The 18,885-nt window shown below is 37.5% G+C and overlaps 1 protein-coding gene across 1 annotated transcript in view; it reads right to left on the bottom strand.

Moving 5' to 3' along the window:
* CLNK (cytokine dependent hematopoietic cell linker) overlaps positions 1–18,885 on the bottom strand; it is a 27,442-nt gene extending 8,557 nt beyond the window's left edge. The window contains exons 1-12 of the mRNA XM_064653229.1: positions 18,732–18,885; positions 17,256–17,332; positions 16,906–16,951; positions 14,671–14,699; positions 14,309–14,328; positions 12,764–12,892; positions 9,819–9,846; positions 6,692–6,710; positions 5,669–5,732; positions 4,462–4,502; positions 454–587; positions 22–99 (exon numbers count right to left, since the gene is read on the bottom strand). Coding sequence (XP_064509299.1) covers positions 22–99; positions 454–587; positions 4,462–4,502; positions 5,669–5,732; positions 6,692–6,710; positions 9,819–9,846; positions 12,764–12,892; positions 14,309–14,328; positions 14,671–14,699; positions 16,906–16,951; positions 17,256–17,332; positions 18,732–18,876 — 810 coding nt within the window. The 5' untranslated portion in view covers positions 18,877–18,885. The remainder of the gene's footprint in view (positions 1–21; positions 100–453; positions 588–4,461; positions 4,503–5,668; positions 5,733–6,691; positions 6,711–9,818; positions 9,847–12,763; positions 12,893–14,308; positions 14,329–14,670; positions 14,700–16,905; positions 16,952–17,255; positions 17,333–18,731) is intronic.

Raw genomic sequence — 18,885 nt, 5'->3', positions numbered from 1 at the left:
TTTGAGATAAATGGTACTTACAATGCTTTCCTGTAGCAGTGCCTTCTCTGCTTCATGGCGATCGTATTCTCCAACGTACCATTCACATTTGTTTAAATCCTTAATTTTAAGATATCGTAATCAGTGTATAGAAATTAACAACAGCTGGCAGAAGCAAAGCCAGTGAAAACAGATTGTATCTAATCTGCATTTAAAGCACATTCAGCATAGTATATAAAAGTATATGCATATATCCATATATATCTATAGGTGTATATAGATGTAGATATATAGTCCTGTTAGGAAATGTTAGTCAAATTAGACATTCAAATTCTTATCTATGGTTTCAAGAGCTCATATTGGATTGTTTTGAAGAGTGCTGAATAACCACAGCTTTCAGAGGGGGTGGTGCCCTATAGTGTTAATCCTGTTTCCTAAAAACTTGTGTTTTTATGAAGCAAAGCTGGTCTTTACCTCTTCAGTGGGTTGGGTAAGAAATTGCATTTCCTGTTCTACAAGTGAATATTTTGATTTATTTTTGCATACTGTGTGTGGTGTAGGAGATGGTGACCTCTTCACTGTCAAGTTCTCTACATTTAGCGTGGAACCTGTAAAAGTAAATTCAGAAGGAAAAGAGTTGTATTCTTTAAATTAAACTCATAGTTTCATTTTACACAATGTTTTACTGAGTAAGTCTGAGAATAGCAATTTTAGTTTAGAAATATTGTGACATTAACCTTTAAAATTCAGAGGAGTGGTCTTGTGCTAATGCAGCATCAGTGATTTCAGACTTTTCTGTGATGTCCCCAGAGATTTAACACAGTTTCCTGATGGTTTTTAATTCACTTCAATCTGCCAGTGCACAATACCAAAATAATAAACTTAATAAAATAGCAAATGCTTAATAAAATACTGAATGTGGGACAAGGGTAATGGTTCATTCTGTTCTGTTTTCACCTTTTGAGCCCCCTTTATTTGCTTTGGGTCCCAGTTGCTGTTATGTTGGATCATATTATATCCCCTCATTATCCATTGCCAGCCAGCATTGTTTGTACCGAGCTGTTGAAACCTTGACGGATTCAGAGGTTCTGCCATGTTGATGAATTTCAATCTGCTCTGTGACTTGTTTCAATTAACAAATTCAAGACTGAGGGGTGAGGTTGCTCTTGCATTAAGATGAAGGTGATGGTCCTTGGCTTTGTGCACCTGCTCCATACTGGGCCACTGATGAAGAGAGCTTGCTCCTTCCAGAGCAAATGTGATTTGCTGTCTGTAGATTATGGCTGCTGTTTAACAGACAGACCCAGTTCCCCAAGTCTCTGGGGAGCTGTGCAAGCACAGGGGATGGGGCAGGAACACAAAGCATGGGGTAATATGAGAGGCTTGGGTTAACTGATCAGGATGCAGCAGAAACAGCCTGAGAAAAGCAAGGACTTCCTTTCAATTTGAAGATCAAATATAGTTTGCAGGTACGTGATATGGGGAAAGATTGTAAATTGAAGTTGAAAAGAATCATATCCTGCTATACAACAGAAAACATTTTTGTTTGTTTCATGCAGTGCTGGTGGGAGAAATGACCTAGTGTCTATTGTAAGAGTAAATGAGAAGAATGTGGTTACCAATGGCTTCCATCTTTTCCTTCTGGTTGCTGTCACCTGAGACAGTATTGTTTGCCAGAGCAGTATTTCATTGCTTTATCTGTTCAAGCTTTATCAGTTTATTATTATTCTGCTCATATGCAGCATATGATAGAATATTACATTTTACTTGGAAGACTTTCTTTTACAGAGGAGTAATAGTTTTCACTGTGTTTCACTGTTCCATTCGTACATGTACCAAGTTGTGATTTATAATAGCATTATATTTGTTTTTAAAACAACATCCACTGATAGCAGTAGTCAAACAGCCATGATCTTCAGCAGGCAATCAGTCTATTCAGCAATTAAATCACTGTTCAAAATAAACAGTGGGACCAGATAGCTGCCTTTTGTTTTTGTAATCAGTTTGAGTTGTCAAAATGTGAAATATTGTTACTGTTCAACTGATCATGATTACATCATGATTTTATTGTTACTGTTCAACTGATCATGATTGCATCATGATTTTTACATTTTTGTTTGCATTGTATTTTTAGTGGCTATCCCCAGCTTTGTGACCTGTGCTGTGTATGTTTTAAAGATTTTTTTTTTTTCTGCTGCATCTTAGACTGTGGGACAAGACATGTAGAATTCTATTGTAATGCTCATGTACTGAGTTTGGCTGGGATGGAGCTAACAACAGCTTGTCAAGAAATTGTAGAAGAATGTTTTAGATTTTTGCACAGAAAATAATTTGTTTTTAATAATGAAAGCTAAAACTTCCAGAGAGAGAAATATAAAATCATTTAGCTTGGAAAAGACCTTTAGGATCATCAAGTCCAACCATGAACCTAAGACTCATGTTCTTATATAGGAGTAAAAAAAAGGATATTAGTATAAATTTAATAAAATTAAGTCTTGAAATATTTTTTAATACAAATATGGACATAAAAGACAATTGTAGGGTACCAGAGGGAAAGGCTACTTGTACTCTCCCTGTTGCTTCAGGAGAGCAAGGCAGTGACAGAGGGAAAAAGATACTGTGCTGTTCCAGAGAGCTCCCAAAGAGCCCCACTAGTGATGGTAGGAAGTGTCTGAAGTGGCAGCAGCAAACAGAGATCTAAATGAGCTTTGTGAATTATGTAAAGAATGACTTTTAGTAAGTATCCAGAGGAGAATGTGTGTGATTGCACCCCTAGCACAAGAAGGGGTGCTCAGCTAGCACAAGCTCAGTGGAGGGAGCCCACCAGAATCTGGGAGCTGGGACCTGTGAAACAGAGCTGGGGGAGGTGGGCTTGTTTAGCATGGCAGTGACCAAAGTTAAGTTGAATTCTGCTTGATCTGAACAAATAATACCGTCCATATGTTCTTCCTGATGGTATTTGCTTTTACCATAAGTTCACATTATGCAGTTCATAGGTTCCTGGCACAGCTTAGAGGTTTGGTTTTTTGATAGAAAATGGTATTTGCAGAGGCAGTTACAGGAGAGTTAAAGTATGCTATGTAATCAAGGACAGCAGGAAGACACCAGCGTGGATGATTCTTATAGATCCTCAGTCCCCAAAGCCCCTGGGTCTTCCAAGTCATGAACTCTGTTTTTGAGGAATGGAGATACAGCATGAGCTAACTTGGCTGAATGACATTCAAAAAATCAGAAAGACCAAGGTCATGTTATTTCTAAGTATTCCATGTAAGGTACAGATACACCTCTTTACTAACCAATCTGTTTGTGAAAGATAAATATATGGAATTTCCTTTGTAGCATTTTTTATGATGTTCTGCAAAAAGAAATAATATTTACAAAACAGAATAAGTGTTTTCTTGTGCTTTCACAAATTCATAATCAAATTTGCCTTGTTCTTCAAAAGTATGTAAGTACATGCTGAGTTGTTTTTTTGGTCTCTTTTGGGTTTATGAAAGTACTTTTTAAAGCAGGTGTAGGTATATTAAAAGGTAGGGATGAGCCACATAGCAATTTTGGGTTAAATACTAATGAGACCATATTTTTCTAAAATTAGGTAGAGGGGTTAGTGAATAACAGATACACTATGATATGACAGCAAAAAACTAACAAGAAGTATTGTCTTCAAGCTTATAGAGATTTTGCTTATGAATCTAGTGAAACTACTCCTGTGTGCTGGATTCACTTCTGACAGTCTTAAGAAGTCCAGGGAAAATGAGCAGAGAGACATGGCCTTGGTTCCTGGGGAAGTCATACCACAGGCAGTTTCTTGGCAGAGCACCCCAGCAATCAATGTTAATGTTGGCTTCCAGTGTGTTCCCTTAGGTAAAGCCACAGAGTCCAGGGGAAGTCCTATTTCCAACCATAATTTGATAGACCTGCCTGATAATGGCACTTACATGTCCTTGCCTTTAGGAATCTGGGATAAATCTAAAGCAATTTCTTCAGAGTGGTTTATTTGTTTACACAAAAGCATTTACCCCATAGTAGCTGATCTATGATGTTCCAAACATCTCTAGCTTCCATTTAGCCCAGCTGATTGCATCTCTGCCTGGAAAAGCAGAGAAGGTTGTGCTCACAGCATGCCCTTTCTTTGTACTCCCAAGCAATTTGAGTTCTCTTCCTCTCTCCATTGTCCTCCAAATCCCTCTCCTGTTCTGGGTGTGGGGGTCTGCAATGGTTTAACACTTGCAGTGTAGGTTGGGTATTTCTTTGCTTGAACCAGGCATAGGGTAATAGCAAGTAAGTGCTTGTTTCTGTGCTGCTATCGACTGTGCCATTGTTTTATTTGTTGTCTGCTTCCTTTATTTAATAATCCCTTTGCACTAACTCAGTGCTTTGAAAATCCTCAGTGCAGATATACATGCGTAGCAACCAAAATCTGTTTCTTAATCTTATTTCTCCACATTTAGTTTGGTTTTCAAAGCCATCTCTGGTTCTTACCTGAGCTGCAATTGGTTTTAGGGCTCCATGTACATTGAGGGCTAGGAAAAAGCATTGAATGAAGGCATCATCAGAAAAATATTTTTTTTAGTGGCAGTGTAAGAGTCAAATTAGAGGGCAATGCATAGCTGTGCTTCCCCAGAATACCCTTTCCTCTACTCATGTCAGCTTTGGACCTTCACAGGTTTTGGGTGGTAATTTTGTATTTAGTGTCTTTTGCTAGATTTCTCTTCCCTTAATTTCACCAGCCACTTTTTGAAGTTATATACATTTTTTTTTACTCTCCAGAAGAGTATTTGATAAGAGGTCCACATTTTAACTGCATGTGTAGTGAAGCACAATTTACTTTTGTTCCCTTCTAATTTCACCTGATGTTTCCAGTCCCTCTACAGGAAGACCCAGGGAACTGTTGTTCCCTGCCTGTTCTGATTTTCTAGGCCTCTGCTGAGTGCCCAGCTGGTATTTTGTTGTGCTATTAATTGGAACAGTTACACTGGGAAGAGCATCGACCAAATAACTTCATATAACGGAGCCACTGGTACCATACCAGAAGAAACAGAATACTAAGGGTGACAAATACTGTTGCATTTACTCCAGACAATACTTTTATCTTGAGGAATGCCATCATTGTAAAAAAGGCTAGATATGAGATTCTGTATTTGTCTAGGAAAGATGTCAAATGATTCATATACTTCCTATGCTGTCAGCTATACTTTTGGTTTGTTGTTATTTTAGGAGAATATAGATTTAAAAACACATTTAGAAAAGAGATTTGTGTGGGTTAGAAAAGAAAAATAGGACTAACTGTGGCAAATTTCTATGGAACAATAATTGGCCTTTGAAAGGCCAGGTATGTATCCTTTGTAAATAAAAATAGAAAATGAGTAGGAGAGAAAATTCTGAGGCTTGAGATAGCAGAGCTTCTTTATACGGTATATTTAACACCATATCACAGAAATAGGAACAGAAATGTAATACAGCAGCATGCTATCAAAGATAAAAATTGGCTATGCAATTACAATAGCTTGAAAGCAATTCCCAAAGATGGTTCTTGTCATGCATCAAGGCAAAATATAATATACCACTGCATGGCATCAGAAAGTGATATCATCTTGCTGTTACTGCATAGTGAGGCATAATTTTCTAGGGCAGAATATTTAGTCCTTGAACCATCTAGTACAAACTCATGAAATTCTTATATTCCTACCTGACTTCAGGATGATGCTGTTGTGCTTGAAAAGATACTTCAGGTTTCTTCCCCAAACTTGTAACTATTAGTAAAAACGATAAGAACTTATTATTTCCTCTTAAGTGTAACTGACAGTATCTAGCAACTACTGTGAAATAAATTAACTACATTCATAAATGAGGGTGAAGCAGTTCAATAGAAAAACTTAAAAGGCTGCAATCAATCTGGCTTGAATGAGTCAGCTAATGATTTTGGTGGGAAACATTTATCCTAGTAGTGAGTGTTACATGGGGAACATTACAGGGTTTACTGATGCCAAATATGGCTGAACATAATAGTAAATAATGTAGAGTGCTGAACTAGAGGTATGTGGAGGGTTCATAAATCCTTTTTATAGAACAGAATAGGCATTGAATTTATTAATGCAGTCAATACTATTTCTTGCTGAAAATCAGGAAACAGTGCCTTAATCCACAAAAGGAAATGCCAGAGGAAATGATGAACTCATTAACACGAACTGTAAACAGCATAAAAGTCACGTAACCTGTATCTACCTTCCAAGTATTTTGGAGTAATGTTTTTCATGGACCTTCATGCACGCATACATAAACACACATGCACACATGGACCTTCACAGACACACAGATAAACAGCTTAAGCTGTTTAATAAAAAAACCTTTTGTTTCAAAATTCTCACCCTCAAATTATGGGAGAGCAGCAAGATGGAGAAGAGTGATGTCCTCTGTGCAGATCTCTTTTGGATATTCTTCTCTTGGTTTTTTAGTCTCCAACACACTTATTTTTCCCAAAACCTTAAGTTATTTTCTTAGAAAAAATGTGATACCCTGGTTCCCCACATAGCTGTAGCTAAGTCCAAGTTAAGTTCCTTTTTTCTGCTGCATTTTCCACAACTATTGAGGTCTCTCTAAATCTCTCTGTTCCCAGCAGATCTTGCTTCAGTTGGAATTTTAATGATAGACTATTTCAGTTTTGAAATATGAAAGAAAGACATCAAATTATTATTATATATTAAATACTGACCTTGCTCTCTTCCAGGTGCCTGTATGAAATGATAACATAGTAAATATTTTTCTTTGGATTAGTGACTTTAATTTACCCCAATAAACCCAACTCTATTTCAGTTTGTCAAAAACCCAGGCTGAATGCTTATGTCAGTCCACTGGTGACAATGAGAACTGAATTTTTTAGAGGTGTAAGTGAACATATGGTTTGTTGCAATGATCACCAATTCATGATGACTATTGTACACCAGTTTAACTTAAAATGTGGTTTTCCTTCCTTGGTCTTAATTGACTGGAGAGACACTATCCAAAGAGTAAAATCAGTAATTTCTTTTCAGACTCTGACTGTACAGTGCAGACAGTACAATTATTTTTACTGTCATGGCAGATACTTCATTCAAAATCACTGTGTGGAGAGTCTTAATCCTTCATATTATGTAACATATAAGTGAATGATACACAGGTTTCTAAAGACCAGAGTTTGACTCATAAACTTTCACACTATTTCTATATTATTTTGATTACATGGGAATAGTAATTATTTTGTTTGTTAATTTGATACATGTAAGACTATAAAACATAAATATTTAAGAGAATTGTTGACTCTGTAGATGTTGCACTTTGAGCCTTCTATGTAAGTTGCTTTCCCAGTAATGTTTATCCATTACTTAGGAATTCAAAGTCTCATTCAGCTCTAGCCCAAGCTTCTGCTTAAAGCATGGTGAACTGGGACATGAGACCTGTGGTCTCAGACCTTTGACCAGCTGGGTATTGCAAACCTCCCAGAACATATGGTGATTTCACAGCCTCTCTGGGAAACCTGTACCAATACCCTCATATTTAATTTTTCTTCCTTATTTCTGGTTGAAACCATCATTTCAAGATCATTGCCTCTTGTACTTCCATTGTGCCTTCCGCAAAGTGCCATGCTCTGCCTTCTTTATAATCATCTCTTCAGCAACTGGCTTGCTGCTATTGGGTTCCCCAAGAGCTGCCCCCTCTCTAGGTGAAGGGAGGCCAGCCCCATCAACCTCATTTCACAGGGCAGGTGCTGCACTGGTGACCCTCTGCTGACCCTCTCCTCTCTGTCAGCTTCAGCCTTGTGCAGTACTCCAGCTGTTGTCTAGGGACTGACTGAGTAAAAGGGAGTAGTCCCTTCCCTTGATCTCTTGTCTATGCTTCTGTTGATACAGCTTGACATGTTGTTGGCCTTTGTGGCCACCAAGGACATGCCAGTGGCTCATGCTCAGCCTTTGGTCCCTGGGTCCTTCTGAGCAGAGCTGTTTCCCAGGGGTTTAGTTCATTCTGGGGCAGGATTTTGCATTTGTCCTTTCCAATTTCAAGACGCTCCTCTGCACCCTTTTTTCCTGTAGACTGGTTCTGGTGAAGGGCACTCCTTCTCTCAAACCTATTGACCTGCTGTTCAGTGTCTGAAATCGTGATAAGGACCCGCTCTTCTCCTCCTCCATGTTGCATCAAAACTATTTAAATGTTCAGATCTATATGAATGGGAAATGATGAATATTTTATCTTTTCCATGCCAGGAGACACACAGTATTTTTCCTTTAAGAAGCAGCCAACCTAAGAGCCTGTTAAGAGCTGCAGTATTTGTGCAACTGTACAGTGCCTAGACAGAAATGTTAATTAGAGGTGTAAGATATTTATTGTACTTGGGAGTGTTTTCATATTTGTAGTGAGTCAGTATCTAGGACAAGACAAAGCTTTTTGTTTCAAAATATTATCTTTCTCGGCAACAGATTAAAGTGTTAATTACAATATTGTTATCAAACCATGTTTTTGTAACCATCTTTCAAACTAAAGGAATTTCTGACCACGAGAGGAGTGAGGTTTGGGGCAGCCTCCAAGTCAGAACTGTGGAGAAGGAAAACTCAATGGATATGAAAGTTAGAGCTAGACTAGTCTATAGATCTGTGCTACAGCCTACTGTTGGACTTAACTAGTATAGAGATTCCTTTCTTCTGTTTCTTTGCAATGAGAAAAAAAATCAAAACCAATTCAGTAGGAACATGTTAGTGCAGTAAATAAAACACTCAGTAAGAAGCACAAGATGCCATAAGTTATAACCTATCTCTGAATTTTACAAACAATCTTCAACACTGCATGATTGTAGGGACTGTATCTCTTAATAAGTTTTAGGGAAAACCACTTGTCATAACTAAACTCCCTTATTGCTAAACCCATTTCCTCTGCTTCACTTCCTTAGTCTGGGTAGAAAGTGAAGGAACTTGTTAAAATCTTTTTTTACAGAGACAGGGATCTGAAAAAAGTAATAAAAAAAAATCACTTGCCTTTACTAGTCTCTGTGTAAAAGTTACTGCTTTCTGCTTTATAGATGCCTATAACTGCATTCCCAGCATTGCCTCTTGGCTTCTGCCCCTTAGACAGAGCCAGCTGGTGTGGGGGTCACTGGAGGTGGGACTGCACGTGCTGGGAGATAAGGGGTCAGCTGGGAGGTGTAGAGAGGGAGGGAAGAGCCCTTCTAGCTTGTCAGAGAGGGGAACTCAGAGCCACTGCTTCAGGAGTGCACTGGGAGCAGAAATGCCTCCGTGGTGCCTGGAGCCTGGCAGTGGAGCTTGGCCCTGGGGAAGGAGTGGGGGAGGAGAGGGGAAATGGAGCTGAGGGATAACAGGCATTGTTAAATCTGGATATAAAATTTGTCTCTTTTTGTTTCTCTTATTGAAAAGGGTCATCCTATTTTTGAGGTATTTATTTTACATTAGCGCTATTACACTCCTCTAATGACCTTATAATTTCAGTCTTCTGCTTTTAAAAATCTATGTGGAATCTATGTTTGTCTGAAGGAGAATGTCTCTCCTACTGCTCACTGTTCATAAGCATCCACAGCCTCTGGCAGTTATGAGACATGCTTTTATGTGGATAGTTGGGAAGGGGAGTTTGCACTATATCTATGTTTTTATTTCAGGAAACAACTTCGGGAACTTACCTGCCATTCAGAAGGGAGCAGTACTGAAAGGCAACACGTGTTAAAGATAGACATTTTATGATTCAAAGCTAATGTAATTCTACTAGTTCTTTTACATAACATACTATTACAAGAGATGCTGTGTAGCCATGGAATGTATATGGTTTTTATGGTCCTGATATATACAAAGATGAATACTTACTTCATTTAGTTCTTTAACAGATAAATGTCTGGAAAAAAAAGAATAATATGCAAAAATTTTAATTATCATAAAATAAAATAAATTATTATAAAATAAAAATCACTTTGAGTACTTAAATACTTTGATTACATTATCACTGAAAACTAACAACCCTTGGCAAGGGAAGGATTTTGTTACTGCTATAGAAGTTCAGAGGCTGGTTTTTTTTTTACATAAATTATTTGCAGGAGAAGGTTTTGGAGGAAGGGAATAAGAGAGAGAAGTATCAGCTTTCTTAACACTATTCATCTCATGGCAAAAGGTCTTATTACACACTTTAGAGTTAGCTATATAGAGAGGTAAGTTCCTTGAAGACTGAAGAGTTTCAAAAATGAAACACAGAGGCAGAATGAAAAGTGTAGAAGGAAGGAGGTGAAAACCAGGGGAAGAGGAATGGAGAATGTTCTTCATGGTCCTGAATCAAGTAATTGTTTAGGTATTTTTCTGCCTTCTTCTGATGTGGCTGATCAACAGGAGTATCATCCTTTCCTGGGAAGGAAATATTCTCCCTCCAATAATGGACAAGTATTGATTCTGACATCTTTTGTTAGATGTTTTGGTTATGGTGAACACTCATGCTTTTTAACATCACGTATCTCATAATAAAAGAGACAGAGGACCAGATTTTACAAGTTATTTAGCAACATAAGATGTGGATAAGCATCTAGTAGTTTTTGAAAAGCCCTGTGATTCAGGCCCTGTTTAGCCTATCTCCTGGACTGAGAAGATATGACAGTGAGTTATTCTGCTAAATCAATCAGAGGGAACACGGAAGGAAGATCTGGTACAGAAAACCCTGAGAGCTATTTTTCAGCTGTGAGAAGGGGTCTCTTCATCATGTCTGTGCAGAAAATATCAATCAGCATGGAGGGATAGAGAGGCAAGAAGTTTGGGAATGATCTGTTCAGGCAGTTTCAGGAAGGCTAGGGGAAAGGAGAGGAACTGTTTTGCATTTGGATAGTTGCTTTTATGTTAGCTTCTGCAATTTGTTAGCTTGGTCTCCAGGGCCATTACTTCATGTGTGAAAGCCCATATTCAGGCCACTGGGTGCATGGCAAAGTTTACTGATATTAAAGGTGTGCTTCCAGGGCTGGCCTCTGCCTTGAACAGACATGCCACTTGCACGGCCTGCTTACCACAGGCATGTAAAAGTTTAAATCACACCAAAGCTTCTAAGATGTATTCCAGGATCCTGCACATACCTATTTTTTAATGAAGCTATTTATAGCGTGTATAAATAATGACGTGTTAAATTTTAGAAGTCCTCCAAATCTTGTTGAAAAACAGAACTTGCACTCCTAAATCACATCTGTGGTTTGACAGCTTTGCTTACAGTCTGGTAGATACCGGCTGTATCATTGAACTCCTTCACACTGCAGCTCATGTGTATGTTTTCTCCTTACAAAGCTGTAACTGGACTGAAGTTGGTGGACAAATATTTTGAGTGAAGTGATCCTGTGGGAAATTTGTCAGTTGCCTTCCCCATATCATGTGTGGTCTTATGCTGTGCCACTCCTTTCTTACTCATATGATTAAAACCCCTACTGCAATAGACATGACATGTATTTATATTACAGAATTTGGCTTTATAATAGGACCTTTCAAATCCAAGTGCTCTGCATACTGATGTCTGCTGACAACATATATTATAACATTTCTCACAAAGCTTTCGATCTGTGTGCTGCTTTACTGAGGGAGGGGATCAGTCATGGGATTTGGAACTTTGCAGCTCCATGTCAGATCTTGCATTGAATATGAAGCTACTTCACATTAATAAAATGTCTCAGCAACCAACAGCTTTTGGAACATAATCAGTGAAAAAATTTAGGCACCATTCAGGAAAAAACCCGACCCAAGAACGATACTTAGAGCTCACTCATTAAGTACATGCTTAACTTTAAGCAAAAGATTATTTCCTTGGTTTGTAAGCTTATTTTCCCTCCAAGGGATTTGTAGTCACCTCTGTAAAATGAAGCAAAATTCCATCCTGATGAAATAAAATTGAAATCATTTAAGGAAGGATGGACAGGATTGACACAGCTTCTGGCTGCAATAGGTCTTTGTCAGTATCCATTTGAGCGTTATACCCTGTGGGCCCTGGAATTGTGTCATTCCCCTTCCCAGCATGTGTCTGAGCACCATCCCCTGTTAAGAACGTGCATTTTGGTCACGGTGCAAGACCACATGCACACCTGGTTACATGACAGTGAGCAGTGTATGTACGTGCTCATCCCACCAGGTACAAGTTTTGCGAAAAGAGCAACCAGACTCAAAACCTGACATATGCATATGCTTGGTCATACAGCTGGACACAAGCAACTTGTTCTTCAGGACTTGGCAGAACTCATCCTCACTGCCACGTCAGGATCCTGAATGACCACGGGCATTGTATGACAGGAGTGCAAGACAGAGAGGGCAAGAAACGAATCATAGTCTGAATTTGTTGGCTTCATGGGCTGAAGCCAGATTTTGCCTACAGAGAAGTAATTTGTTTTGCTGAATGTCGCATCCTTGGGATGTGGAATGTATTCCTATATCTCTGATGCAGTCAGTGTATTTCCCCATCACTTGATTCACCAACTGTGCTAAATAAGTAGAATTTTTCTGCTTAAAAGTGGTTGCAAGACCTGTAAATGTTATTAAGAAAAAAATAGGACAAACCTTAAACAAAGTATTCTTGAAAGTTCTGCCTACTTTTCTACTCCTTTACTGTTATTTTGTCAGTTTTTTTCTTAAAAAAATGCCAGTGTCACATTACACTAAATACCACTTCTCTTAATTATTCACAGCTGTCTAAAGAATAATTTCTTAAGTAAAAGCAGAGGTGCAATGGAAGTAAAGTCTTGCGGTTTGACCAGGGAGAGTGTTTTGATTCTTAGGGAACGAGGATGAGGAATGCACCATACCTTGAGACTTTTGCTGATATTGGAAAGGTGGGAGCTTGGCTGAGCGTGTTCCTCTTGTGAAAGAATTGGCTGCTTATCCTTGGCTCTGGAGGAAGTGGCTGATACTGCTTTGGCAGTGTGTTTGGAGGCCTAGAGAAGTCAAAGGAGAATTTGAAGAACTATTACAGAATAGAGGAGGTGGAGGGACTGTGTTGTAAGTTCAAGCTCTAGAAGTAAGAGACTAGAATTTTCTGAGAGCATTTCAATGTATTTTGCTGAGCCAAGCTCAGATCCAGGAGCTCCTTAGGGCCCTTCAATAGCAATAGTAATATTGGATAATATTCTACATTTGTAAGACAATTCTGTGCTGTGTTATGTGCCATTTAATACCGCTTTTGTGTGCCTCATCAGTGTGTGCCAATCACTTACAGCTTTCCAGAGTGGATATTTCTGGGTGGGTAGGCCTGTGTATATGGTCCAGCCAGAGAACACACTGCAGTTTCAGACAGAGAGGACAAAATGCTCTTCATCCCAGAAAACTCACAGATAACATGGGTCTAGTGTTTTCTGCCAGATGTGGGCACACTCAGCCCATGCTCTGAGACCAGGCAGCCACAGCCCAACTCTGGTTGGAAGCTGTAGCACAAAGAGGCTGGCTGGATAAAACTGGAGGTGCATCCATGGTACCTGTCAGAACTGCCCTTCAGTTGTGGGCTCCTGGGGAGGGACTGGCCACCATAATACAAAAAGAAATAAACAGTGAAATATTGTAGAATAATGAATTGAGAATGTTCTTATTTTTGCACTTTTATAATTTTGAGTTTGTGAAGTTACACTGCCCTTTTATGCTATTTCACATTTTTAAAGTAAAATCTGAACATGTTATCTGAACATAATCATATTTTAAAATTCTTTATACGTTTTGGGGCAGTCAGTGTAGGCATGGAGGAATAAGCTGGTAAGTCCTAGATGACCTTTTGGAAGGATGTTTTAATTGTAGCAGTTATTTTTTGAAGTTGAAAAGATCAAGAAGCAATTAATTTTTTCTTTGTGGGCATATCATAGTAAAATATATTTGTGGAATAGAGCTTGTTCCACCTTCTGTGGGAGTAAGTGGAAATATTCCAGTTGATTTCTATGGACATGATTTAGATTTGTAGCAAAAAACATTGGCAGAATGATTTAAGAGGGAATGAAGTCAATATTATCACAGTGAACAGAGCCTAAGGCACCAATCAAATTGATGCAAGATTTTTTCCCCTAGCAATTTATATGTAGGTTGAACCAGATTCAAGATTTCTAGGTTTTTGATTTGTCTGTAGGCAGAGCCAAATTGATTATGAAAATGCAGGCCTGAGATCCTCCTTACAAACACTTACAGCTCATGTTTTGTTCTCCCTAATTTCACATCAGAACCTGTAAGAGTCCAAAAAGTGCCAGGCAGTAAAAGAATGCTGGCTCACTTCCAGTCACCTAATTATCATGGGCAGTACAGATGGATGTGAGCATTCCTTGGCACTGAGTTCCCCAGGGATCGAAGGCAGGAAATCTCTTATGTGATCTTACCGTGGGGGAGGCACAGGTTCCTGGAAAAGAGGAAACAAAAATCCCTGTAAACTTTTTTCCTTGGTTGACTAGAGAGAAATGTGAAGAAGTTAGATTAAGTAGACATGCCCATGTTAAGAGTCAAGGGGTTTGTGTGCTCTACAGCACAAAATATCATGCTTTAGCATGCCATTTTAAAATCACTGAGGAATAAAAGACACCTACATAAACCACGAATGCAAGTAAGAAAGATAATGTAGGACTGCAGATATGAGTTCTCTTATCCTTTAGTTAGTGCCAGCAAAATGGCAGCCTGCTTTTAAAAATCTATTAAATGGCAAAATGACCTATAAAAATTTTAATTGATGAGAGATTCTGCTTACCTGGTGTCCCTGTATTTTCATTCTTCCCCCTAAAAATAATTATTAATAATTGTTAGTAGGGTGCTACTTACATAATTCACAAATTAAGTTATAGCTTTATTCTGTTATTGTTATTATTACTGACAGTCCAGTCCCATTCCTTGCACTCCCCCAGCTCTACCTCCAGAACTCTTTGCTCTGGCTTTCAGAATGAAATATTTGAGGGTGATATTTATTCAGGTATTGTAAATTTAATTATTGTTTAATTATTGTGCAGAGACTTTATATGCTTATCAGATTTGGGATGCATTTTTTGTCTGTCTTAATTTTTCTATAGAAATTAATAAAAATATTGAAAAACAATTAAAGTAAATATACTTTTTTGTTTTCAAATTTACCAAAATATGTCTGATTATTTAAATTAATGTCTTGCTAATAAAAAATATTTGTACTATATTTTCATTAGATTTTGATATTGAAAATATTCTCCTAAGTTTTACTTGCTGAAATCCTAACTAATGTAAAGGAGATGCAATATATCTCAAGCTCTCCTTTAAGTAAACCATAACAATTTGGTCTAACTAAAATAATGGTACCTTAAGTGTTTAACAATTCTAGAAAATACTCTGACAAAAATTCTTCTGTGCTGTTTATGCCATCTTGTGGCAAGGCCTCTTTATAGCACTGGGCATGAGAATAAACATTAAGATATGTTTATTCATTAAGACTAAGATATGTTTAGTCATTATCTAAAAATAATAGCATCCTCTATAAGCACTATTGCTCAGGATGTATTAAAAATACTTATAAGTTGCATTCTAAAACTACAGAGTTTAATTTGTGTGCCTGCACTGGCTTTGGTTCATCTTAACATCAGCACACATCACATGGAGGCAGACAAGCATGTAAATCCAACCTACTAAATCCTGGTGGAATTCAGAGTTTTAGATAAACTGGCAAACTGTCCTTGTTTACTGATTTCTGCAGGTTTTGAAGCTGGCTTACTGGAATTTATCTTACTTCAGATGTTTTTTAATCTACACCAAGATTTGCACACAAGAGTCAATCTAATCTTTAATTTTCAAACTTTGTAGTGTTTACTTTCTCATAAACTGTAGGAATTATTTGGATCTATGTTTTGCATTATAGTATGAAATAGAAGGGAAAAAAAGCAAATTCTGTTTTATATGGAAATCTTTGAGTTATTTTTCTGGCTGATCAATTGCAATACTTACTTTCTAAAAATCAACTGTTGAAGCAAACACAGAAAGGATCATATTTTCTTGGCTTGGCAGTTGCAGTCCTTTTGACAATATTTAGCTTACGGCTCAAAGGTTTGAAAATGGTAAAAGAAAAAAATATTCCTTTTCAAAGCTAATCAGATATTTAATCCTTCAGTGGTTGACCTCATGATGTACTGCTACATCAAAGTATATGAAATATAAAAAAGTGTATAGAAACTACTTTAAAAATAATGTTATGATTGAGTAAAACCATCAATCAGAGTATTTAATATTTGGACACTTTAGTAGATTCTTGAAGAATAAGATAGCAATCTGTCTGTGATTTCACCACAAGAAACAAAACAGAACAAAAAGTAAAGGTACATTTGATTTTGAAGCAAATTTGCAGTTAAAGGTAAAGCAGCAGAGAAAAAATATATTCTAGGTGATGTAGCACACAATTAACATGTGCTTAGTAGGTGAACATTGTCAGACAGCCTTTGTAAATAACTACCCTAGGATGTAAACCTAGTAGGAATTGCTAAAGTTGATATTGCTACTTAAAAATTGTTATTGGGTTATCCTTTACAATATATTCAGATGAAATGTCTGAGAAGCATAGGGAATGAAAAAACATGAGATCATGAGGAGGTGAAGTAAAGCTTAGCAGGAATCTTGCAGCCTTTGGTGGAGGAATTCGGGAGACATAGGCTTCCCCCTGTCCCCTTATGTCCTTATAATATAGGAAAAGGAAAATCTGATTTTTAAATTGATTGGCTGCTTTTTCCTACCCCTTGAGGAACAGGGAGCTCCTGAGATAAAACATATCTCCTTCTAGTAAATAATTACTTTGATGTTAGATAGTTGAAACAGTATTGCAAAATTTGCAGTATGATTATTTGGAAAAGCAGCTGCTGTTCTGAAAACCCTGTCTATTCTATCATCTGCAGTCTCTTCCTGTGTACAAAAGATAAATATGGAAGTAACTATTTCTATTTCTATTTGCAGAAATGGGTAGATTTTTTTATTTTACCTCTAACACATGGCACTCTCTGCCCCTCCGGAACAGATGTGTGAATCTGTTAATAAAACAAAGTAAAGATGTGATGTTAGTCATCACCCTTAAAACTCTGTCTAGTAGAAGGGTTGGTGCTCCTGACTGGGATGCCTCTAATACTTTAGAGGATCCCTGCAGCCAACAAGTGAAGTCAGTGGTGAAGGCATCAGTGCAAAGTGAAACAGGAACGGCTCACAGGAATGTGTGTGCCCTTGTGCGAGTGAATTTTATATGGCTAAGACTTTAAATAGACTGCACTTAACTTTAAAGAATATTAAAGAAAAGGGGAAATCTGTTTGTGAATAAGGTTTAGTATCTATACTTACAGTTGAGTGTTGAGGGGGCTGAGATGGGTGCTCGCTCATTGGGGAAGTGGAACCTGAAGGCCTTAAACAACGTTTATCTGTAAAAGAGGAAGAAAAATCAAGCCTGAGTAATTCGGTACTGTGAGGTTTTAAGAAGAAGAGGTTTTAATGTTCAAAATATGCTTTTCAGATCAGGTCTTGCCATTTTTATAGCATTTTAAATTTTCCTTTTCAAAATGTAAATGTCATTTTAGCAGCTGCATTAGGACATAAGCATGACCCTCATAAGAGCTTCATGCTTAACTCCTCACTGTGGTTAAAAAAAAAGCCTTCATAAGGTGGTACACAGTTAAGGCAGACATTTAACCTTAACTGTGATTACAGGAGAAAAGCAGCTTTTTATTTAATGTGTTTTATCTGAATTCACAAAACAAAAATTGCATCTTTTGGGTATTTCAGGACAGTCTTACATAAGCAACATAAGATGCTGACTGCTGACTGAAAGTTTTTACTACTAACTAAGACAAAAACAGTATTTGGAATTCAGATTTCCAAATAAAATGTGCAAATTAGTCTTTGGAACATAATGTAGGATATCTGGATGTTCAGACTGATTGTAATCTGCTCAGACACTGGTAAATTTACTCACTTTAAAAGCCATCTATTTGTTTAGACATCAAACAAACTCCCACAAAGAATCAGTAGATAAATCTTTGCTGACTTTGATGTGAACTGGAGCAAGCTTTCATAATATATTGATCCTGTATTTTCAGATTTCTTTGGTTTCTGGTTTCTATTCTTCCTCATCTAGGATTTCCCTCCAGTTTTTTAATGATTTAAAACCTCCAGAAATTGTTTGTAATGGCTTTGAGCAATGGATAGCTATGATGATATTTCACATCCATAAACAGGATATTAATTAGCTCTGTATGTTAGGGCATTTAAATTTGTTTGGGCATTTTAGTAAACCAAAAGGGGATTAATGAAGCTATCTTGCAAGGTTAAGAATGCCTGAGAAATAAACATAAAGCAATAGCTATTACAGTTACTGAAAGCAGCAGAGAACACCTTTAAAAGGGTACATTTCTTCATCTGCAAATTATCATCTGGAGGGAAGTTTCATGTGTTCTTTAATATGTTTTCCATCTTAAAAATTTCTAGGCTTAAATAGCAGTGAGCTTTTCTGAAACAGTTGTGAGTTTTATCAGTCAGGTTTTTTGCACATTCAAGGTGGAATGGGATAATAGAGTTTCTCCCATGAGGGTAATATTAAAATTAAAAAAACAGTGTGTAATTATTAATTTAACATAATCTAATGGAAATAAGGGTAACTTTTGAATTTGAAGATGCAGACAAAACTCTTCTCTATTTCTGCCTACCAGTGTTATATTTCAGTTGAACCATTTAATTCTAAAAGATATCCACACTGAAAACCCTAAGTCTGTACTGCTCCTACATATGTCTAGGTTTTTCTCACTTTCCACAGACAGAAGTTACCTGCATATTCAGATTCTTGAAGAGGTTTGGCAGGAAGAATTCTTAAAGCATGGATGGCCTGCAGAGTGGAAGAACTTATGGTCTCGTAATCATCCTCTTCCTCGGATAACTTGGGGGAAGACTGTAAGTCAGCCCTTCCCTTCATTGTCAGATA

Source organism: Pseudopipra pipra, chromosome 4 (genome assembly GCF_036250125.1).
Source record: "Pseudopipra pipra isolate bDixPip1 chromosome 4, bDixPip1.hap1, whole genome shotgun sequence".
Classification (NCBI taxonomy): domain Eukaryota; kingdom Metazoa; phylum Chordata; class Aves; order Passeriformes; family Pipridae; genus Pseudopipra; species Pseudopipra pipra.
The sequence above is the reverse complement of the archived record's forward strand: the minus strand, read 5'-3'. Positions and strand labels throughout refer to the sequence as shown.